Source organism: Nipponia nippon, unplaced genomic scaffold, assembly GCF_047370975.1.
Source record: "Nipponia nippon isolate SJK-2023a ecotype South Korea unplaced genomic scaffold, ASM4737097v1 scaffold_2, whole genome shotgun sequence".
NCBI lineage: Eukaryota > Metazoa > Chordata > Aves > Pelecaniformes > Threskiornithidae > Nipponia > Nipponia nippon.
Genome location: NW_028262336.1, coordinates 111,937,922 through 111,962,586, shown reverse-complemented (window position 1 = coordinate 111,962,586; position 24,665 = coordinate 111,937,922). Strand labels below are relative to the sequence as shown.

The following is a 24,665-nucleotide window of genomic DNA, read 5'->3' as shown; positions in this document are numbered from 1 at the left end:
TTGCTTGCATAGCTTTACCATGTTTGCTTACACCTTTCTGTGATGCCCACCACCGGCACTATCTTGGATTGCTTCCTTGAATATTTATCTTGTGGTTTACAGTGAGCTTTTTTTTTTCTTCTTATAATCACCTGAAATGCTCCCAAAATACCTCTTTGGAAACCACCTTCTCCGACCTAGCCTTTACTTATTGTGATCAAGTGTCACCCCACCTTTTTCTTGGTCTTCCTCTTGGTCTCTTTGTTAGATAAACTAATTGTTGGCTGTGTGATCATTGGGTGTATGCTTATAGTAAGCGTTAGGCAATGTTGTGTATTTTAATTGTTTTTAATTTGCATGTTTATAGGGATGAAGGATTTCTGATTTGTACTAACTCTATCTGCATCTTTTCTGAGAGATGTGTATCTAAACATCCCTAAAAGAACTCAAAGACCTTTGCAACTGCTCTAAATAGCTTGTTCAGTTGCTTAACTTACACTTAGGAAGACTTTTTAAAAAAATCTAAGCTGTGGATCAAACTCTCTTGATGCTTGTGTTTTCACCTAGGATGAACTTTGTACAATCTTGTAAAAGCTTGAAAAATATCTTTTAATCTATTTCATAAGCAGTGAGCCCAAGAGTGTAGATAAGTGTGTGAAGATGGTCTCCATGCCCCTAAAAAGGAACAAAACTCATGACCAAGTGGACAGTTAAAATAACTGTCAGCCAAAATCATGGACATTAGAAGGAGGAGATGCAGAAATACGAGCAGCAGGTGATAAATCTGCTTGGTTTATCGCTGTCTTAGGGTGACAGGGGTTCAGTCCCCATTCAGGGTCTTCTACCTTGCCACGCTCAGGGCTGAGATTGTGGCTGGAGTAAACAACCTCTGCCGAGGCGTCACCCCCAGATCGGCTCCTGTGCAGCCCTTGCAGCGGTTCCCTCCGCTGTCTCCAGCCCCCTTCCCCTGCGAGGGCGGATCACCCAGACGGCCGCCGGCCCCACCGAGAGCGGCTGCACCGCGGGGTGGGTGGGAAAAACAGCAAGGCAAAGGTGCTGTTGAGCAGTGCCTGGGTGGCTGAAAGAAGGGGAACACTGTGAGGACCCCAAACAGGCACGGATTTAAAAAAAAAAAAAAAAGATGGGGTATTAGGGCAGGAACTAGGTGAAGCCACAAATGAAAAAAGAAGGGCTGCTAGGAGAAAGGACACTGTCTATGAATAACTGGCAGAGAGAAACAATGAGAGTGGCACAGGACCATTGCCCATCGTCCTGGGCAGTGAAGGGAGATGCTGGCACAGACCTGAGGATGACCAAGTGCAGCCTCCCTCCGTCCCGGGCTGCGCTCGGGGTGCTATTGAGCCCTGCGCTGTCTGCTGTGCTGCCTATTAGATTATTGCCAAAGGTGAAAACATACTGTCATAAAAATCTCCCTAATAAATCTGTCTTAATTAAGTCAGCTTGCAATTTAGTTGTGGAGACTGTACTTTCTCCACCCAGCTACTGTGGTTTTCCCAGGTGTGTGAGCTGGGGATTTTGACCAAGGATGGAGGATACTACCAAGTTTGTGTGACTGTAGCTGGTCTCATATACAATCCAAGAAAAAGACTCACAGAAGTAGAAGCACGTGTTAAGCATGTCATAATTTCCCCACAAAAGGAATAGAAAAGAGGAACAGGTGTTGCAGATTTGCCTGAGAAAACCATGTTTGGAAGGACGGTATTTGCCAAACAGGCCTGGAAACGAGCAAAAATATATCTCATGGCTGGAGAATATAAAGAATGAATATGAAGTGAGAGAGCTGGAGGGAACAGGGGCTCAGAGAAGCTGCACCAGTAAGTTACTGAGTTACCAAAAGTAAGAGACAGCTATGGACTTAATGCTAAATAAAACAGAATGAAACAGTCTTCCCATAGTAGCTGAGCTTTTTTCAGTTCTGGTCTTTGTAAACAAGGTGATCATGTATTGTTCTAGAAGTCTCTCAACACTGCCTTAATTAGGCAGCTTCCAAATTATCTCTGTTGTTTACACCATATTACTCATAAATCATGACCATGGTCATATTCAAGCCCTTCTTGTAGGCTCTAGCATCCAGTGATGATCACCTCTGCCTTTTAATTATGATAATATAGGTTTCTGAGCCTTTGATATGTCCACCTGAAGAAGGTCGTACAAGTACACACATCTTGGCAGAAAAGCCACGTGCTGCTGATAAGATGACTATTTTTCTCATGGCAAGTTCTCAAGCTTTCCTGACACTGAAGTAATGCCATCAGATGGGTGGCAGCTGGCGGTAACCTGCATTAGGGAAAATCAGAAAAGCTGCATCAGGGATCATGGAACAGAGAGCCTGGACCAGCACAGTGCTAGGGCAGAGGGACCTCACTTAGCTTTTGCAGATAAATTATCTTGGAAGGAAAAAATTGATTTTACAGGTGAATAGTCCAAGCTTGTTAGCCTGGAAGACAGGTGAATGGGGATGAACCATTAACATCCGTCTCTAGCTCTGCAACAGGGCTGCGGCTGGGCTTCCCATGAGCTGGACCGGGCAGACTGGCCTATTTAAACATTACAACCAAAACTCCTTTGCTACAGAAGCAGGGCAGCAAGCCAGGCAGGATGCCGATGCAGACCCACTGGGCCTACAAAACGGAGCAAAACCCAGGACTGTGGGCAAGGCTACCCACATTGCCCATTTACTGACCTGCACCAGCATGGCCAGGAGCTGGGCATCAGAGGAAGGGCCATTCAAAAAACTCATCCGCAGGCTACAGGAGAGCTGGCAGCTGGAAATTACTTTCTTTTGCTCTGCATACACATGTGGACAGAATTGCTAACAGGGTGGACGTGGCAATAATTACCTGAGGATACAGTCAGTGACCACTGTCTGGACAGTTGTCACAGCAAGTTTTACGGCAGTAAGCGTGATGAGTTGGTAGGGCAGCGATCTCCCGAGGTAGCACGCTAGAGAAGAGTCTGGACTGTAATTTTTACAATAAGAGATTTGCTTTATAAGAAGAGACTTGCTTTATAAGAAGAGGCTGCTATAGGCAGACACAGTAAGCACTGTTCATACAGTGTACTGGGGCAATACTAGCAAACACGTACCTCACTTTTACTGATTAAATAAGATTGCATTAATCCCTATCTAATGGTTTTCCTTATAATAAACTATTCAGATACTAAGATCAGATTAAAACATAAGCTCAGGTTATAACTTAATGAAATATGTTTTTATTTGTAGTAATATAAATAATACCCGCATCTTGTTAGAAAAATTGTATTTTATATTTTTCTTTGTTCTCATACCCTTAGTTTGAATAGCTTTTGTTTTGTAAATGACATGCTAGAGAAGTATGATGTTGTCTCTTTCAGCAACTGAAGCTATATTCAAACTTTAAAAATCAACCAGACTTCTGTAATCACCTTTTACTATGCACGGATACAGATTTTGATGGGGGGAGATGATGTTTGTAATTAATTTTTCTTCCTAAAAAAGGAAGACCAAAGATAAATGCAAGAAATGTTTCTGGTCTACAGACTTGCACAATGCAACTTCATGCTACTTCATAAACTTTTGTATGACACGGATCGGGCACAGGCACTGCCCATTGGGTTAAATTGCCTGGTTACGCAATTCCCTATTTCCACTGCCCCATATGTTTGAAATGGCCCAATTACATCTTTCCATTACTGCATGGGTTTGAAATGAGACTGCTGAGTAATATCAGAAAATCTGGTTTTGTGGTCGTAAGGTGCTCTGGAATGTGGAAAGCTCCGCACTTCTTGGTCTGCTGCCTTTGTATTATAGCGGTCATTCCAATAATTTGTTTTTAAATGCACAGAAATACTTTCTATATTACTACTAAGAACCCAGTAGACAGATTGCACCCCATTAAGTTTTTCAGTAGAGCTTAAAAAGAAAATACAAGCTCCACAGCAACACAGCTGGGCGTGAAGCTGACTGGTAATTTTGCTGTCCAAGTGCTGCTGCTGTGTGGGCAGGAGCAATGCGCGCATTAAGAACTCGGCTGTGCTACGTGGAGAATACCAGGGTTTTCGATGAGGCAGAGGCTGTAGTGAAGCACGAGGCAATGGTAAATCATTTCTACTGGTAATGCCAGTTTTAATTTATGTATAAATGATTATTGGGCAAGACAAGGAAAGAAAAAACACCCCCAAAATCATTTATCTTTCAGAAGAACCAGTTGCATCGAGGCAGTTCCCTGTAACTCCTGGCTAAATGACAACCTTATTTCTTCAGTAATATCAGAGTGACAGCAAGGATTTTCCAGCTTTATCGCTTTCTCACTGGGCTGAAAAAAAATGCCTCTGTTGTATTCCTTAGGTGTGTTATCTCTTTAAAGCAAACCAAGAACAAGCAACCGTGGCTTCATAAGGAAAGTATGTATTGTTACAATATTGGAAAAATTAGTGCAAGACCTGATGTTAAACACATCACAAATGCAAAGGAAGGTTTTCACAATGTTTCAAATGACAGATGCTTTTTAATGTTTTCTGTTGGAAAACGTCCTTTTGTTGTGCCAACACAGAGGTGTTGGACCCTTACAGAGGCCTTGGGCGGTACATTCATACTATGACAGTGCTCATCATCTAGGCTTAAGCGAAACAGAACATCCAATTTGGGCCAAATTTACAGCTCTATTTTACAGAATCTTTAAAAAAAACAGTAAGTTCAACTTCTGCACAAAACTTTCCTATATTCACGTGCAAGTACGGGCTCTTGTCCTTTCCATGTTAGACCACATTTTACTCATAGAAAAAGGAAAACAAGTTTCTGGATGATTCTGCATCTTCTGCATCTCCACTTCTTGTGAATACAGGTTTGAAATCCCAGTAGCTGGAAGAAGTCTACCAAGCCACACATTAAAATCTCCATTTCACACTGGGGTTCAGGAAGAAATCTCACAAAGGCTACGTGCCATTTTATTCCAAGCATCCCTTCATTTCAGTGTTTGGTGAAGGAACAAAAAACATCAGGCAGAGAAGGGAAAATGCTGAGGGATGTGCAACCCAACGGAGCATTTCTTTGAATATACGTTAAGAAAATAAATCATGCTGTTTTCCAGCAAACTAGAAAACAAAGTGGTTTGATGTATTTCAAAAGTCCACTGAATTTTGTGGAAACAGTGCCCTTACCAACAGCTCTGCTTGAAATTTGCTCCGCTCCCGCAGGAGTGGTGCGGGCTTTTCCTCACAGCCAGGAGGGCACTGGGACAATTTTTGATGAGCTGTATACAAAAAACTGCCAGTCCAGCTGCCCTTGTTCATGGCTTCACTCGCGGCTGGCTTGGAGTCGGAGGCAGCCGAAACGACCCTTGGAGCGTTTCACAACATATCAGCATGCGCAAACTGGAGCTTCAAAGTGAATTCTGGGGGTCAAACATTCAAGGTTGCCCTGTTTTGCCTCAAAGAAGCTCCAAGTTAGGGCACTCTAGCATCTTTTTCCCCCAATTCTTAGGAAACTATTGATATGACAGCATTAGCTATTTCAATTGCTAGGTTCTTTTCTGACCTCCCGTTTATAAAGGAAGCAACAGGTCTGTGTAGCCACGGCTCTGCGCCTTACGGCATCACGCGCAGCAGTGGAGGATGGGGGTACTGACTCTTCCCGACGGACAGCTTTGTACAGACGTCACGGTGAGGAATCAAGCTTTGCTACTGGTCTGCTCCCAACATGTGCTGTAAGTAATATTTAAGCCTTTATGAATATTAAGATATGCAGCAAGATCTTGCCATCTGAATATCGCTCTTGCATGATTAAGTGCAGACATTTAAATGAAGACACCAGCTTTAAGCTCCCGTCTCTCTATTCCTTATTATAAAAATCAGTATCAGTATTCACATATGAATAGTAGCTCGTGTTCGATGATCAAGTGACTCTTCCAAATTAAAGTTGCACAATAAAAGGAAAAACTCAGAAGGGAGAAGAAAGTTTTACCTGAAAAATGGACTATAAGAAATACCAGTCAATGGGTAACTCTCTCTAAGCAGCATGCTCTCAAGCTGCATCTCTGCTTAACTCTGAATAACACGCTGAAGGGAGGAATTCCTTTCTCTTTTTGAAATCACAGAAAAGAATGGAAAGAAATCCTTGGCCGTTGGCTTGATACAAAGCCTTACCAAATCAAATGTGAGTTTTCCCCTGGGGTCAGTTTTTGTCTTTCCACTCGCTGTGACTGATTTGCAATAGCACGTACACATGCACGCACACACACACATACACATAAAAAATGGGAGGCGCAGGGCGAGCAGAGGGCTACCCTGCCGGCACGACTGGAGCTTGGGGGAACGGGAGCAGATCAGCGGGCAGCTAGAGCAAATGTATTCATTTACACTTGTTTACTCTAAATAGATCCAAATTAATTTGTGAAACATGCCCTTTGGGCCTGGTAGGCTGTTGAAAGCAAAAGACCATTTGTTTTTCCTCGTGACACTTACACTAGGTGCTAGGCTCACATCTGCCAGGCTCCTCTTCTCATGGAGGGCTCCCGTCCTCCGTACCTCCATCCCTGCAAGGGTGCCACAGCTACATGTTCTCAAAGACCTTTTTGTAACTCCGTGCTATGGCAATGCAATCCTGTCATGTAACCATACAGGCACTGCCAGCGTATCTCATTGTTCTTTTGAAAAACTGAGTCTGACAATGACATCATTTTGTCTCAAAATTATTTTTCTTGTTTTTATAACAAGCACCACAAGCGCTATCCTGCTTCCCTAATGAAGCACAGTTGATTTTTGCCTAAAAGATGGTATAGATAGGATAACGCAATTTCTTAATACCATTCCAGTCAGATAATACGGCAACCAGAAAATACTCACATTCTAATTTTGAAACTGTTATCATGACTCAACAAAAGAATAACTACAGAATAGGGAAGGTGAATTCACACAACTGCTTTGCAAGCTGCAAACTACTTCCATTACACTCAGAGATTTAGGAAACAGAGATTCTGGACATCCCTCAGTGAAGCAGGTGAGTATTTCCCTCCATCTGCCCTTTCTTCCTTATCTTAGACATGCTAGGCGGTTTGATTTCCAATAGCATTAAATCAAAGGCTTTGGTATGAACACATTGGACTCTGCTTCCAATAAGCAGCAGTAACTAATAGTAAAGTACACATAATAAGGAAAACAATAAATATCAAATTGGTAAAACAGAGAAAAACACAGTGCAACAAAGAGAGGGATTTAGAAAATTCTATAGGTGTAACTTGATTAAAAAGAATACAGGATTTTAAAATATGCAATTGTGTAAAAAAGAAACCACAAGAGAAATTTTTCCAAAATATCTCATAGTTTACCATAAAACAGTTGCTTGAACATTGAAGCAACTATTGCTTCTTCTGCTGACAAGCAAACAAAATGCATATTTGACCGTACCTGTGGGAGTTCTGCAACTTTGTAGGACTGCTGGCGTTAATTCTGAAAGCGTCCCCATAAACCAGCAGGTGCAGTCTATCACAAGAAGCCTATTGCGTTTGAGGGAAAAAAGTAATGGGATAAAAGGAGTAAGACAAATTTGAAGAAAATAATTAAAGCAATTAATTCAAGAGAATTGGGATTTGTATCTTACAAGCAGTTCAGCTCTGACAAGTTGCTCCCCAGAAGGGATTCTTCACTGTCCCGTCAGCAGACCTATTAGCAGTTCTGTCCAAATCGTCAGCTAAATTAGTGATGGACTATTACAAGAAGCCAAGAACTAAGAGGGAGAAGTAAAGGAAAAAAGTGAAAAGGGAGAGAGAGAGAGATAGGGGAACCCTCCCCTCCTGGCAAACCCCGCTCCTGCCTGCAGCCCCGAGCAGTGGAGATGCTGGGCAAGGTGAATGCAGCATTTATCCATCACCAAGAGGGGTGGCCCCTGGGGACCAACAGCACGGGATTTGTGGTGGCTCAGACTTTTCTTTAAGGAATTCTTTATATGTGAAAAGTTGTGACAATTTAATGATATTATGTTAATCTGCCCAGGAAAATGCATGGAAAAGCCTGGATGCAGATTTATTTACATCCATTCATACCATCCTAAATTTCATTTATGATTTAGGTTAAAAAGTCCTCTGAATGTATGTGATGATTTGAACTAATCTGTATACATTCTTTGGAGTTAATTGACTTAAGCCAGAGCAACATTTCTGATACAAAATAGGCCAAAATCAAGTAAAACTTAGAATCAGGCTAATGCAGGCCGGGAGGGAGCACAGTAGGTCTCTGGTGGAACCTCCTGCTGACAGCAGGCTCAGCTCTGAGGTCAGACCAGGCCACTCAGGGCTTCATCCAGTCGGGACTTGAAAACCTCCAAGGACGGAGACTGCACCACCTCTGTGGACAACCCGTGCCTCTGCCCGACTGTCCTCATGGGGGAAAAAGTGTCTCCTTACATCCCGGCTGAAACTCTCGTGTTTCAGCTTCTGTGCATTGTCTCTATCTTCTCACCCAGCCCCACTTCAGAGAGCCTGGCTCTGTCTCCTCGATGACCTCCCCGCAGGCACTGGGAGCTGCTGGTAGGTCCCCCTGAAGCTGTCTCTGCTCCAGGCTGGACAAGCCCAGCTTCCCCAGCCTCTCCTCGCAGGACCTGTGCTCCAGCCTCGCCATCTCGGGGGCCTCCGCTACCATTTGTCCCATGTCTTTCTTGTACTGGGAGCCCCAGGCTGGGCGCAGGATTCAGACACAGCCTAACGATGGATGAGTAAAGGGGATTAACTGTGAACAGGGCCCTGGGATGAGGACTGCCCGTCTCATTCCTTTAGCTACCTTTTCCTAATGCTTTCCAGTTGTTGTTGCATTTACCAACTAATAATTTTGTGTGCTTCAAATCCTAAGCGAATGTCAGCTAAAATACATTTTTTGTCAAGCATCTCTCCCCCCAGCTTGTAGCTGTGACCCTGGGTGGGAACTGATGCTCCCAGGCCAGCTTTCCTGTACGCCAGACCCTGCGGCGGAGCTGCTCGCCGCACAGCAGTGCTCTGGCACTCTCCAGAGTGCTTTTCCCCCCACGGAAAGCCATTCCCTCACAGCAGGGCCCCACGTCTGTGGCAACGGATCACCAACACACGAACTATAGGAGAGTGCACATTATTTCTTGTCTCTTTACTCCCACTGACTTCCACAAATTATTCTACCAGGGCACTGGTTTCTAAAGACGTATTATGTAGTGCTACCACTACAGTATCACACTGGAGCACAGAAGTTAATACCTTTTTCATTAAAATATTTTATTCATAAGCAAATAATAAAGATAGAGTCAAATATTTGATGACATGATCGAGTTTTAAAATATCTCAGAAGCAATGCAAACTAATTAGCTATGACAATGTCATATGCTCATAGAAAAACAGGTCTAATCTTGACAGTAATTGGAACCTTCTATGGCCTTGTCTGAAATACAAAAACATACATAAAATGAGGAATTCAGCCCCATAATTAGTATACTATTGCTTAATAAGGCATCAGGAATGAGGATTGACCTCCCCAACTTCAGATGTCTAAATGCAGGTTAAGCCAGTTGCTATGGCAATAAAAAACAATAGAAGAAACCTGACAATTTTAAGTCTATGTTGGGATAAAATAAATTGAGCTTACAATTTTTCCCTTCTCTCCACCAATTATAAAGGAGCACAGGACAACCTCAGCATTATGCCTCCCACCCCATGTTTCACATCCAGAGATGTGTTCTTGGCACACCACTTATATCAAGCGATACACTTCATCTTAGGTCTCTTTTACTGTGACCTAAGCAGAAATAAGTGGTATTGGTATGTTCACGCAGACATTTCTGCTGTTCAGCTCAAAATGGCAACTAATTAAGTTTCAGTAACTTGTTTGTGTGCTGCACCCTCTGTAAAAAACAAGATTTGAAATGCCCCTGAGCTAAGCATTAGCAAAATGACAGCTTAACACTTCTGCATCTGTGCTGTGACTGAAGCTACATGACCAGTTAGCACAAATTCAGAAATGCTTAACTCAAGCAGTGTGGGTACGATGCACTGTTTCAAGTTATTCTTACTATCTGCATAACAACACTGCCCCGAGGTTCCAGCTAAGATCAAAGTCCAACTATATTACAGGGTACATACATTAATAATAACACTTTGTCTGCTGTGGACCAAAACACGCCACGGCAGTAGCTGAGGATATTACTATTTCCAGGTGTAGACTGTGTCTTTGTATGTGGAGGAGATGTTGTGTCTCCTGTAGGAAGGGCAGCAGTAAAGCATAAATGCTACATCTAAGCCACTGCATCTTTCCCTCTGTGGGGGAGCAAAATAGCAGATCCCTTCAGCTACAGCTGTTAAATTCAGTACAGCCGAGTCCTAAAGAAGCACTCCTTGCTTCAGATAGACATGGCAACAGAGAGGTGAACTGGCTTCTCAAGATCACTCAGTCAGTCATGGAATAGTCTGGGAGAAAGTCCAGGCCAATCCACTACACCATACTGTCTCCCAGACTAAGTATTAAATCAAAATCTTATTTCTCATAGACAGGTCTTAAAATGGGGCAAATATTTATGCAGCAATGCCAATGGCCAGCATCAAACATCTGTCTTAAGCCAGAGGCAAAGCCATGGGGTATCAAGTGCGTGGTCTTAAAGACCGAGTAGGTCTCTGGTAAGTCTTACAGAACCAGAAGTAGGGGATGAGGGGGAAAGTCTGCTCTATTTACTCACATTTAGATCATCATACAGGTACAGAAGTGCCAAAGTGAGGGAAAGGAGTAGTATTTCTCTCCCCTACATTGTGGAACAGTTACAGAGCTAAGTTGAAGTGATCCTTAATGCTGCTGAGGTCTCAGCTCACCAGCCACTCAATCTACTCTTCGCTCAACACAACCTTCTCCTATCTACAGTCAGTGCTTTACAAATTAACCTTGCTGTCACAGTGATAGGTGGGTGAGGGCTTATTTTCTCCAGTGACAAGCAGCTGATGTTTGCTTATTTTGGATCCCTGCATAAGCAAATATTGTTCAAGTGCTGAATTCCTAAGTAAGCTGAAAAATGCATTATTTAAAACATGATTGTGTTCCAGCATTGCACAATATTAATATTGCTAAAGCTACTTAATGCTTGCACATCTAATGCATATATATAATAATTTGATAAATTTTAACTGAACTTTTTAATAACTGTTTCCAGTTATTCATGAATTACGTCACAGCAAATTTGGACCAAATGTTTCATTGGTCTCTACATTTGTGCTTATCATTGGTTGCACATTCAGTCTCCTCTTCTGCATGACCAAAAATTTCCACTTTTTATGAAGATCTGCTCTTCATTTGGTTTCTCCTGTTAGACAAGGTGCACTCCAGTCAGATTTCATTTGTTTTTTCAGTTTGGAAAGACCAGTGAGACATTCATCTCTCCATTTTCTCCTGGCATCGAGGACTTTTGGAACAACTGGAATTTTTTCAGACATTGCCTGGAACAGAAAATTTGAGATGATTACATCTCATGTTCTGAGTAAAAAGTTTCTCACCAGCATTGTTTTCCTGCTTTCCCTATGTTAGACCAAGTAACCATCCACACAAACTGTCATTTAGTATATCACAAGCAATAGGCCACTAATTCTTTACGTGGGTGACTGGAAATGAGCTAACCTGTACGGGAAGAAAAATGCTCCCACTTGGAGAAGGTTGGCCTGAATGTGGCAATGCAGGTGCCTCCAGAAACATCAAAGCATCAGCCTTTTCTCTCGGTTTGCCCCATGCAGCCACTGTCTAGTGTCTTTGATAATAACCTTTTATTAAAGAGGAAGAAGGCAACTTGGCCATTTATGTGGCTAAAAATGTGCTCTAAACCAAATTCCTGTGCGTGTGTGTTTAAAGCTGTGATCTCTCTTCTGACTCCTCATAAATGTAATGAGGGATACCATGTTTATTAAAAACATTTTGTCTTAGGAGTGCCAGTTATAATTGAAATGACAGGGGAAGACACATAACAAACCCAGAATTATTTTTGTTGCTTATTGGAATATGGGGGAAAGTACAGCACTATTTGAGAACACAAAGGTAGAAGTCTGAACAAGTTAGCACACAAAAATGATATTTAAAACAAAATGGAAAAAAAAAGTATTTCTGAGTGCATAATCAAAGTTGTCTTAGAAGTGCCAGTTAAATGTTCTCTCTGCCTCAGGAGAACAAGAGGTAGTAAGCTCTGGCCAGCTAGTACACTGTAACAGATTTTCTTTCAAAGAAAAAAAGCTGTTTTGAGAGTGCAGGTAGAGATCACGAGGCCATCTTTGCCAAAATAGCACCTGAGGTCTTAGGTTTAAAGGCACGTGTTGAGAAACTGGGTAAAACCTGGAGCTGCTACCAATGACTGGCAAGTTGCAGTCACTCCAGAAAAAAGTCAGGGGGAGGGACAGAGGAGTAAGATAAGAAATGTTTAATGTTTTACTCTTAAGAGGATTCTTGCAAACCCCTCTTTGGCATTGAAGACCAAAGATAATAAAGAGACACAGAAACAGATGTTGAAGTGGAATCCAGCTTTCCATAAAGAAACCCAAACTGTTTCATACGAATCAAAAGCTTCTAACTGTGAATAACTCCATAATTATTATTGATTGTTATTATAAGCAGTCTATGTTGTTTAAGCATAAAAGAACCTCTTTCCTTTTTAACATAGCTGATGTTGAAATTGTATAAATAGGAACAACAACAAAAAAGGAACAAAAATGCAGTCTTCCAGACAGAGAGATTCCATATATGGAACCAATCTGACAGCTAATCAAGAACGATTCAACACATACACGTGTTCTTTAGCAAAGCATTAAAAAGGCAACTATGAAAAGGCAGAGTTAGGGAATGACGATACTTCAGTTAATTCCTATGATCATACAAAACAGCCTATATAGTGAGTATAAACAAATTCTGGGCTTAGAAATGTTCATAGACAAACTGGGTCCCAATCCAGCATAGCACTTAAACACATCTTATCTTTAAACATGCAAGTAACCCTACCGGACTGCTCATATGCTTAACTTAAACGTGTATTTGCACACATTACAGACTGGAGCTCCAGTTTGTAACGTATACAAAAGCAAGAAAAAGAACACCTAGAAGAAAAAAGCTACAGGGTTTATGCAGGAAGATGGAGTAGGAGGAAAATACGGGGAGAAGTCATGTAGGAAAGGAAGCTTGGAGCTGTGCATATTATGGTAGAGAATACAGGACAGAAATGGTAAGAAATAGCATGGAGGATTTAGTGTCAGTAACCCATAGTTGTTAGCAGTTGACTCCTCTGTCTAGTAATGGTGTTGCTCAGCTGCTAAATCACTTTCCCTTGATGTATGTCAAAGTGATTTGAAAAGGGACTTACATGCATTCTGTACTGATGTTTTTGTTCAAAGTACACCTTCACACAAGAAATACAGACTACAGACACCTCTAACATTAAACTGAAACGGTACAAATGTTAAAATAAAAGCTAATATTCTTTGTTCTGAATGTCATTGCATTTATCACCTCCATATTTACCTGATTGATTTTCTGCTCAATTTCACCGGAAAATTCTGGAACTGGTCCAAAGGTGTTCAGAACACGTCTCATACCATCACGGTATCTTTCGCAATAATTTGAAATACCTAAAAATAAGAGTGAAAAATTGCATTTCAACAGGAATTCCTACTTCAGTTCAGTAAGACTGCCTGTGCTTAAGCACTGTCTTAAATCGGAGTCCAAAAAAAGGTGTGCTCTTATGCTTAAGACACCTAATTGTCATCAAGAAAAAACAGATTCTATCCACCACATTTCCATTAAGGTTCATGGAAAAATCATGTAGGATATGCCTTCATTGCCAAACCAGTTAATGTTACATACCAACAGGCAATGCTATGTGAGGGGTGCAGTACACAACCATGGATGTACTCGTGCTTTGTTACCCGAGACCAGAAAGTTTCCCCGACCAGTGCCCACAAGGAGAGTGCTCTCACCTCTCCTCTCCTCTCCTCCTGTTTGGTATGTGTCATATCAGTTGAAGCATTCCCGTTGTTATTTATTGACCTGGAGTGTATCAAGAGCAACATGGCTCAGGGGGAAAGGGTCACAGGCATGGAGACCCCGGTGGCCTCCAGTGAATGAGGACCAGATGGATCTTGCAGATCAATACCTTGTATTGCAACTGGGATTAACAACAAGGATTTGGCTTTTATGACCACAGGACCTTATTTGACAGCTGAGCACTGATGGGGGAGATGGGATCCGCCTGACAAAGTAGAGAAAAAGCATCCTTGCCAAAAACCCAGCCAATCTGGTGAGAAAAGCTTTATATTAGGAACACTGGAAAAGTGAGATTACAACCTGTAGTCAAGTGAGGAAGGGGTGTACGGGAGTGGAAAGAAAAGAGTGCAGGGTAACAGGTACAAGAGAAACCTCAAGAAAGTATAAAAAAAGGCAGAAGGAGTCCACCTCTAGTGTATGTGCACAAATGCGTGCAGCCTGGGGAACAAGCAGGGGAAATAAGAGCTCCATGTGTGGTCACACAACTACAACATTGTTGGAGCAACTCAGGTGTGGTGGGATGGCTCACACAACTGGAGCGCTGCAGCAGACAGATACACGCTTCAGGAAAGACAAGCAGGAAGACAAGGAGGGGGTGTGCTATCTCTGTAAAGGAGCAGCTCAGATGTATGGAGCTATTCTATGGGATGGGTGACTGGCTTGGGTAAGAGCCTGTGGGTCAGTATCAGTGGAGAGGCCAGTAAAGGTCAGCATCCTCCAAGGGCAAGAACAGTCCATCTTGATATTCATGAAGACAAGTGAACATATCAAGAGATTGTTCTGGATGAGCTCCAGTGCAAAAAGGCAGCATACAGGAGGAGGAAGCAGGGACAGGCTGTAAATGAGAAATTTAAAAACACTGCCTAGGCATGTAGGGATGGTGTCAGCAAAGCCAAAATTCAGGCTCAGTTGAGACTTGCACGGATGTCAAGGGCAAGAAGGACTTCTACTGTTACATTAGTAAGAGAGGGCTGAACAAGGGAAGTGTGGGCCTGTTGCTGAATGGCTCGGTGATTTAGTGACAGGAGAAACAGGTAAAGCAGAGTTACTCATTGCTTTCTTTGCTTCAGTCTTCATTGACAAGGTGTCCTACACCTTCTATGCTTAGAGGCAGGGTTCAAGGAGGAGAAGAGTTATCAGCAGTAGATGACAATCCAGTCAGTGACTATCTGCAAGAACTCAGATGAGTTCATCACCCACCTGAGACCATGGGATAAGACAGACTGTATCCAAGGATACGAGAGAAATGTCCCATGCCCTTGCAAGGCCGCTTTTTATCGTATTTTAAAAATCATACTAGTCAATGCATCAATGTCATCATTTGAGATTCCCAGATGACTGAAGGCAAATACTGCACCCATCTTCAGAAAAGGTCAAAAGAACAATCCAAGGTACTACAGGCCAATCAATCTCACTTCTGTCCCTGCAAAAATCAAAGAGCAAGTCCTCTTGAAACAAATTCCTGGGCACAGGAATAAGAAGAAAGTGATTGTGACAGTCAGCATGTAGTCACCAATGGGTACACCATGGTGTAAATCATGTTTGATTGACCTTGTTCCCATCTGTGATAAAATCATTGGATTTGTAGAAAATAGGAAAGTAGTGGATATCATTTACTTCAACTTCAGAAGGGCATTTGACACTGTCTCCCATGGTATTCTTGTATCAAAGTTAGGACATTAAGGTCTGCATGCTTAGACAACTAGATGGACAAAAAATGGGTTGGATACTCAGGCTAAGAGGTAATGGTTAATGGGTTGTACTCTACCTGGAGGTCAGTAAAAGTGGAGTATTACAGAAATCTATCCTGAGACCTGTACTGCTTAACAGCACTTGCTCATGAAGTTTGTGAATGATAGCAAATTGGGTGGGGGTGGGAGGGAGATGGACCAGCTGATACATTGGAGGGCACGGCTGCCCTTAGACAGGCTGCAGGAATGAGCCAATACAAAACCTTAAAAAATTTAACAAGGACAAATGCAAGGTCCTGCACCTCAGAAGGAAGAGCTCCTTGCAACAACACAGGCTTGTGAACCCCAAGAACTCCTGGTCCTGGTAGGCAGCAAGCTGAATGTGAACCAACAGTGTGCCCTGGTTATAAACATTGACCTACAATTGCTCATGCTGTGCTTCCTGAACTCTTACAGACAGTCTCACTCCCTCAAGATGTGAAACCGTACCAATATACAGATGCTATCCTAATCGGAGGGACCTCCCCTGAAAAGGTGGGGGAAGCGGCAGCAGCAGTGTGGCAAACACTACATACAGCAGAAGTTGAAATTCCACCCAAAAAATGTCAGGAACTGAGTAGACAAGTAAAATGTTTAGGTACTTGGTGAATTGCAGGTAGTGCAGCAATCCCACCAGACACCCTAAGTAAAATAGAACAATTGCAGATGCCCCAACCTAGGAAAGAATTACAACTTATGGGTACTTTAAGATACTGGAGAAAACATGTACCTGGGTTTTCTATTATTGCTCGCCCACTGTATTCACTTTTACGAAAGGGAAAACCATGGGAGTAGAACCCAGAGCATGAAGCAGCAGTCAAAACTCTAATACGGAAATGAAAGACATATCAGTCACTGGGACCAGTACACCCCCGTGACCCTATTACAGCCGACTGGGGTTTTGGAGAACATGGTACTTATTGCAATATATTCCAGACTGGGCTGAGCAGGCCAAAAAGATCTTTAATGTTTAGCTGGACTGCATTTAAAGAGACAGAACAGAGATATTCCAAATGGGAAAAAAGGACTTTTTCTTTAGTCCGAGCAGTGAAACAAGTTGAGCCACTAAGGGGTAACCCATCCGGAAAAACCCTGCTGAGACTTGTATTGTTTTCCCTTTCCAGGAACGATACCGGGAATGATGCCAGCATACCTCCCCCTGGAAATCAAGTTATCCATTGAAGGATTGCTTATCCTTCTTGCAGGAGCAATCTTTGTCAGCATGGACCAAATTTGCCTTATACACCAACAAGCCCAATGCATGGGGTGAAGACCCTCACTTCCTTTATTTATGCTAATCAATACGGTAACTATAGTACATTCTGCACCATACATGTTTCTCAGTTGTGGGTGCAATCTACTGTAACAGCAATTATAAGGGAAGGTGATGAGGGCACCTTGCCCACTGAAATTAGAGAAGTAATTTGGGATAATGCGACTCAATTTGAAAGGGAATTCCAGTCCTGGTGGCATCTCGTCAATTTTACCTATAACCTTACTGATAGTAAAGCCACAACTTTTGTTTTGACAATACGCGATGCTTTGGTATACACCATATACCCAACCATTGCATTGGGATTAAATCACAATGGAACTGTCCTCTATCCGTTAGAACACAGAGTATGGGCCCAACAAAACAGGAACAAATGGCAAACTGTTGATGTTGATGCATGTGTAGTACGAGAACAACAGGGATTTATTTGTGAAAGTAATACCATTAAGGCCCAAGACATTCGTCTTGACACTGAACAAAATGTTTGTCATTTTGAAATACATCCTGATGACACCCCTGAAACTGTACTCGTATACGTTGGAAATGGATGTGTTTGTATGAGAACCCTTTGTGATTCTATATTTATAGGCAATACCACTGTAGATATATACAATCACTCAAATATCTGTATTTGTAATTTCACCAAAATCATAGGACGCGTCTTTTAACTATTCAGCTCCTGTCACAACTCACCAATTGTTACAATCTAACTATACATTGTATCAAGATTTATTGCCTACTCCCATTGGAATGAATCTCACCTTGGTGAGAAAACTGTTGCAACGTGATGACCTGAGTCAATTGCTAAAACGAATTCGGAAAAACGGACAAAAAACCCTAATTACTGTCCATTGCGATGCAGAGGAGATACACCATGTCCTGGAAAGAGTGAAGAAAGACGGAGAACATCCCTGGTGGGAAACTCTTTTTGGACAGTCCCTAACAGCAACTGGAATTTTGAATTTGATACTGCATCCAATTGTAGTTCTGTTGATTTTGACCTCATTGTGTTTATTGCTTATAATCATTATGTATATAAGTTTGGCAAAAAATGAAACAAATTACATCAATCTAGCATGTAAAATGTATACAATCAACTGATTCTGTATTTAAGCTGGTATATAACTAACATTAATTAGAACACTTTAACTGGACTCTAACCGCTGATCTACAACATGCCACATATTTATAACATAGAGGCAAGAGGTAACTAACTGTACTACCACTCTATGAGTCATAGTGGATTGACTGTAGTCACAGGGTGGAACGTGGCGGATGCACTCGACCCTTTGACCAGACTGGCGGTGGTTTGGTGCAGGCTCCAGAAGATGTAAAGGCCTGAGCCACAGCTGGGCCATGAACTCCTCTAGTTTCAATCCGTTCTCTGAAAACCCACAAAGGAGCAGAGTGACACAGTGAGCGTCGATGTGTATGAGCTTGGAACACTGATCATATGGTTGACACATGAATAACAAGTGGCTTTTCCAAGACTCAAGGAAACAAAGGAACAAAGAAAGTTGTGGGTACGAGGAGTCTCCTGCATACCTTTTCTATCACATGTAATTTGACTACAAGCCAACCACTTTATCCTATAAATATGACAGCCTAAGTGAGCCTTCTCTGAGCTCTCCCTGCTAGGCAGCGTGGCTGCATGGCAGTGATCTCCCCTTGAGCTGGGATACCTCTCAAGGTTGCTCCTCGAGGCACAGAGACCTTTTACCAATGACAGATCTTTGGTAAGCGACTGATATCACGCATAACTTTGTAGTATGGTAACTTTGATTTTGTCTTGGTAACTTTGATTGCGTGCTGAATTGATACTAATGAAACATTGTATGAATTTTGCAGGTACACTCCCTTAGATATAAACTGTTGACCAGGTCTGAGACTAGGACTGGATCCAGCCGCACCTAGACTCCTCTATGAGGAAGGAGTTTAGAAAGCAATGGGGTCCTTTCTGAACCTCATGACTCAACAGGAGGGTCTTCCTCAGTCTGTTAGATATAACCCATTGACCAAGTCTGAGACTAAGAGTGGACCCAGCCAAACCTAAGCTCCTGTTACAAGTTTAGAAAGCAAAGGGGTCTACTCTGAACATTGTTATTCAATGGGAGGGTCTCCCTTATTCTTTGCATCTTTGGTCTCTCTGTGAATCATTCTAACTCAGTTTTCCTTTGTATGATTCTTCCATGCAGTAATTAATAGAGTGAACCTTGCCATTGAACTATGTTAAGTCGCATTTTTACAACATCATATTAAAGCCACTTTTGCTGATACCTTTGTTGGTGATTCCTCAAGCGTTCTAAATCATCCATTCGCGACAAATTGGCGTAGTCAGCCGGATCCTAAATCAGGATTTGTGACACAGCATCCTGGGCTGTGTTAACAGCACAGCCAGTAGACTGAAGGAAGTGATTACCCCCCTTTACTCAGCACTCATTAGACTGCATCCAGATTACTGCATTCAGTTTGGGGTCTGAAAGACAAACTGGAGCAACTTCAGCAGAGGCCACCAAAATGGTGGGGGCTGGAGCACTTGCCCTGTGAGGAGAGGCTGGGGGAGCTGGGCTTGTTCAGCCTGGAGCAGAGATGGCTTTGGGGGGACCTAACAGCAGCTCCCCAGTGTCTATGGGGAGGTCACTGAGCAGATGGAGATGGGCTCTTTACAGTTGTTGTATGGCAGGAAGGCAAGAGACTATAGGCACAATTTGAAATGAGAGGTTCAGACTGGATACTCAAGCCCTGGCACAGGTTGCCCACAGAGGTTGTGAAGTCTCCATCTCTGGGGGTTTTCAAGACTGGATGAAAGCCTGAGCAGCTTGGCCTGACCTCAGAGCTGACCCTGCTGTGAACATCTTAAAAAACACGTGGTCAGAGAAACTGAGAGCCAGCTAACTGGTAATAACGGGTAAAATGGCAGTCAAGTAGACCTTGGCTGAATTAGGGGAAGGTCCAGCTTCCATCATCTCCCGTAGGAATCTCAAAAAAATACTGTTGGGGCACTAGAGAGGAACTGGAATGATAAATGCACCAAAAAGAGAAATCGGTCATTTAGCTAGACATATACATCTAGTAGACTTTTTAGTGCTATTAACTACCACATAATCAAGAAAGTATAAGGCAGACTTTCCCACTGTACATCAATCAAGAAGTCATGAGCTGCATCACAACAGTAGATGAGCAACGCTTGTCTGGCAGTAAGCAAGCCGACGCGAGTAAGAATGTGATTATTCTGATGAACACCCTAGATCTGAGAAGGGAAGTTCTGGATAGCCATGAAAAGCTTGTGACAATCTCCCTTTTCTGAGAACCATGGAGACTGAAGAATTTGCATCCTTAACTCTCTTTTTACTAGCTAATTATCAAAGCAAAGAGGAGAAAGCTTACAGTTGGTTACAGTCACCAACTCTTTCACAAAGACTCAGAAGGTCGTACAGGCGGAGAAGCGTGAACCTGAACTGCCCATGGTCTTATTCAACCACAAAATGCAGGAAATGGAAGTGGAGTGGCCTGACTACCACACAAAAGAATGCAACTCAGGTCAAGAGTCATTAAGCAGTCTCTTTCCTGAACAGCTTGTAGACAGTTCCCTGGAACGCAATGCTGTGTGATATCAATACCATAGAAGTCACACCTGTCTAACCCTAAATGTTTGATGTTGAAAGGTGAATGAAGGAACAGAAACCTCTGACTACAGGCATCTATGAATCATAAACTACAAAGCTTATACTGCTCAACATACCTGAAATCGCTGAAGTACAGGTTTTCCAAAAGGCCTCTGAGGTCAATAAGAGTATGGAGAACACTCTTGTTTCGGGACCAAAGACAAAAGAACTTTCAATGGGCAGATGCTCAAGGAAGTATTAAATTTCCTTTAAGAAATTAGCACTGTGAAGTCATGATGACCATCAGATAAACAACCCAAAAGACAGAATGAGAGAACATGTCCACTGCATGAGAGTAACATGGAGAGATTTGAGAGTATTCAACTCTTAAAAAATGGACTAGAAACATTCTCCAGTATCAGAAGGAAGGAGGCTCTGAGAAAAACAGCAGCCTTGTTAAGTAGCATGAACCTATATCTGGTGCCAAGAGTGTGCCAATCAGCATTTAGTCAGCTTGTTTCTTTGTGTTATCTACCCATGGAGCACATGTGCTCCTAGAACACACTCTGGCATGTTCTGGCCTTCTCCAGCACAAAAAGGGAGGTCAGCTGGTCATACAGGTATATTTGTGCTCTAATTATATGGAAATTTAATATTTTGCTCTGTTTTCTTGATTGACACACAGCCAGAAACCTTCAAATTGCCTAGCGGGCTCCAGAACATGACTGGCAGGAAGTGAGATTCAGGAAGAGAAGCATTACTGTGGGATGTGGAACAGGCTGTGATACAATTCCATCTCTTCACTGAGGGAATTGTATCTTCATCCTCCTCCATAGACACTCTGGTAACGATCACTGGTTATCAGAGTTTACTGACCATAACCTGTCATTAGCATAGGTGCTTGCCTGTTACATCTTAACAGCTGGGCTCACAGACTTTGGCACCTGAAGCCAACTCAGATCAACGTACAGGGAATATGCTATCCAGATGAGCAATCTTGGGAACCCAAGACAATTCTGGATGAGACTCATGCACCAACCACAAGACAATGATATTTACATTTCACCTTGATCACGTGAGATTTTTCTTCTTACAGTGAGGAGTCTGAGCAAAAAGTTTGCCCCCACAGCATGCAACATCATAGAAAGTTCCCAGACGTACAAGTAGAAATGACTGAGGCTGAAGAGTGCAGAACTATGTAGACTTGGGTACACCTTGCTAACTCAAGCTGCTGGCAGCAGCTGTTGCCAGCTGGACAATCACAAAATAAAAAATGGCAATTTGGTCAAATATGGCAATTCAAGCAAATCCACATGAGCAATTGGTGATAGAAGGAATGGTAAACAGAGCAATATCAGTTACCAGTTATTCTGGTGCTTATCCAGCTGACACAGGTCTATGACACTTGCACCAGTGCTGAATAGTTTGGGTTTAGTACTTTTCCAAAAGTCAAGGGGAACCTCTCAACCACCTGGTAAGCTTGTGTACTAATACCATAGATCTGAGTAGTTTTGATTCTGGTACAGTCAGAATAAGGCAGAAGAGAAGCCTGTGTGCCAGAAATCTTTTTCATGAGCCTCAATCTAAAGAGATAACATTAGTATCTTGGGAAAGATGAATGCCTGGATGTGGCTGATCCATTTACCTGAGCTGGAGGTGGCCTTCAAAGCTCGCTCAGCCAGCTAGTCCTGGAAATTGAGCTCCTACTGGCAGCTCACCTACAGCTTGAATGAATCAGAACAATTTCTGGGTGGGTGTAGCTCACCAATGCAAGAGACACATGCCAAATGCAGGCTGGGTAATACAATTCACTCACTGCATGCAACGTATGAATGAAAAGAAGCCTTATGCAAAGTCAGAAAAATAGATAAAGATTAAAAAAAAGTTACAGGTCTAGAGAAGAGCAGCAGCATTAGTATAGCTGATCTCAATATTGTGGCTGAAACGGCAACATGCAGGCATGTATGCTGCATGGAAGGAAATACACCAAAAGTCAGAATATACGCATGGTCTCACTCAAGGATTAAAAAAATAATAATTTCAAAGTAGCTAACTCCAGCTAGCACTCCCAATGTGAAATGTCAGTGGAGACTAGTGCAATCTTTAACTTGGTTTAAGTAATCAAAATCAATCCTATGCTGCCAGCTTCAGAAAGGCACTTGAGGAATGGGGAATATTCCTGGAAAAATCACTTTGCTTTTCAACTGCAAACTCAAAACTGGCAAATATTTGACTTGAGGCCTTAAGGAGCCCTTTGGTTCAAAGGTCAGGGTTATTGCAGAAGTGGACGAGAAGAGCGCTTCACTGAAGCATAGGGACAAAAAGATGGAAAACAAATATGACAGAATCCCTTTAACTTTAATCCTTGTTGATACGGCCCAGGGAGCAGCTTAAGCTGGAAGAATTAGCATCTGTAAACAGTGTGAGACAGACAGGGCAGCACCTGGGAGCTGGAGAGACAGGAAGAAGACAATGGGGCTCTTAAAAACAATCAACATCTCTCCTTGCATCCAGTTGCCGTGCCCACGCTGTGCCCCACTATCTCCAACTGGAGAAGAGATGCACCTGGCACACAGAAAGAGGGGAATACTCACAGCACAGGAATGACGATAGTTTCCTCTTGTCTATGTGGTTTGTTGGCTCCCTGCCTAAACCTCTATCTTCCTTGCACGCTCATCAGTGTTGGAAGGAGGGGGCTGTGGGAGAAGGCAGATGTTGCAGCAGGCACCTGAGACCCATAAACACAGGACAGAAATACCTCCAGGGAAGGTAGGAGTTCCCTGAATCTTCCTTCCACCACGTGTTTACAACTATGGCAGAGAATGGAAGAGGAATGAGTAACAAAATGTTCTAAGGGAGTAGTGGATACAGGATTATAGAGATGAAAAGGGGAATATTCTGTCTTCGTTGGAAGTCCCAAACCCCCCCAGCATTTCTGACTTCTACAGTATAGTTGCAGGAACATGTTATCACAAGCTAGATGAGGGCACTGATTCAAGGCTCTTCAGCTGCCCATATGTATGTATCTTGGAAATGCAAGGTTCTTTATACCACCGACAAAGGAAGAATAAGCTGCTGCTTATTTAGCTTCAATGAGAGTCCAGGCAATTTCCAAAACAGCTAATGAACTGTCCCACGAGAATTTGTTCACATAACTACACTTTGGGTTTGCAGGTCCTTACCTGAAGGACTTGCACTGGTGTAATGCAAACATGGGTATCAACAAAATGCCTCTAGTTGCATCATCAGGGTGAACAGGGCATTGATGAAGGAAAAGAAACTCAGGACAGATATTTAGCTTAGAAGCATGCATAAAATGCTTCACTGCCCTGAGAAGACCTCGTCACAAGTGAGGCTCATAAACATAAAGGTGATGGGAGTAGTAGGAAAAAAGAAGGGAAAACATGACAGCATAAAATGCAATATGTTCATGCATTATAGTATGTAAGCATCTTCAAGTATCTTAGCTAAGTTTCATTCCTTCCTCTTCATAAGAAAGACAACAGACATGAGGGCTGAAGGATGCAAGCAAGCAAACTTCGTAAAGCAGTCTGGCAAGGACACTACACATGGGGTGAAACAAGGAAGGCATGAGATATTTGTGAGAGAAAACAAGAGACAGGAGCAAGTGTTACTGGCAAGGACAGGGAACATGCCAAAGACAGAGGGTGCCTCACGATACTGAGTATCAACTTGATGACTTTGAACCTGATGAGCAGCATAATAAGATACTGTAATGACTCAAAAGGAGTAGGTGAGATGGTCAAGCCACTGATGTAATAGCATCAACAATTTAAAAAGATTGGGGTGGGGTTAATTTTAGCAGGTAAAATCTAAGAAGAGGCTGTACTTCATAAGACTCAAGATGAGTACAGATGAGAACAGAAAAGAAGGGTCGTATTTCAGGAACATCATGGAGGAATCTGTCATGGTTAGGTTATGTTCAGAGAAAAGAAAGTCCCAACCTCTTTGTTTTGCTGACAGAGGGATTACATTTCTAGGCATTACAGCTCCAAGGAAAACTTTCTAAATGTAATCCTGTCTTCATCAAGGGTGTGTCTGAACACA

General features: G+C 42.5%; 1 protein-coding gene across 3 annotated transcripts in view; it reads right to left on the bottom strand.

Annotated features, from left to right (window-relative positions):
- Window positions 1-9,191: 9,191 nt before the first annotated feature.
- The window catches only part of CRYL1 (crystallin lambda 1), a 66,629-nt gene continuing 51,155 nt past the window's right edge, over window positions 9,192-24,665 (bottom strand). For all 3 annotated transcript variants that reach the window (XM_087758819.1, XM_087758817.1, XM_087758818.1), the window contains exons 7-8: window positions 13,468-13,574; window positions 9,192-11,411 (exon numbers count right to left, since the gene is read on the bottom strand). In XM_087758819.1, coding sequence (XP_087614945.1) covers window positions 11,265-11,411; window positions 13,468-13,574 — 254 coding nt within the window. In that variant the 3' untranslated portion in view covers window positions 9,192-11,264. The remainder of the gene's footprint in view (window positions 11,412-13,467; window positions 13,575-24,665) is intronic.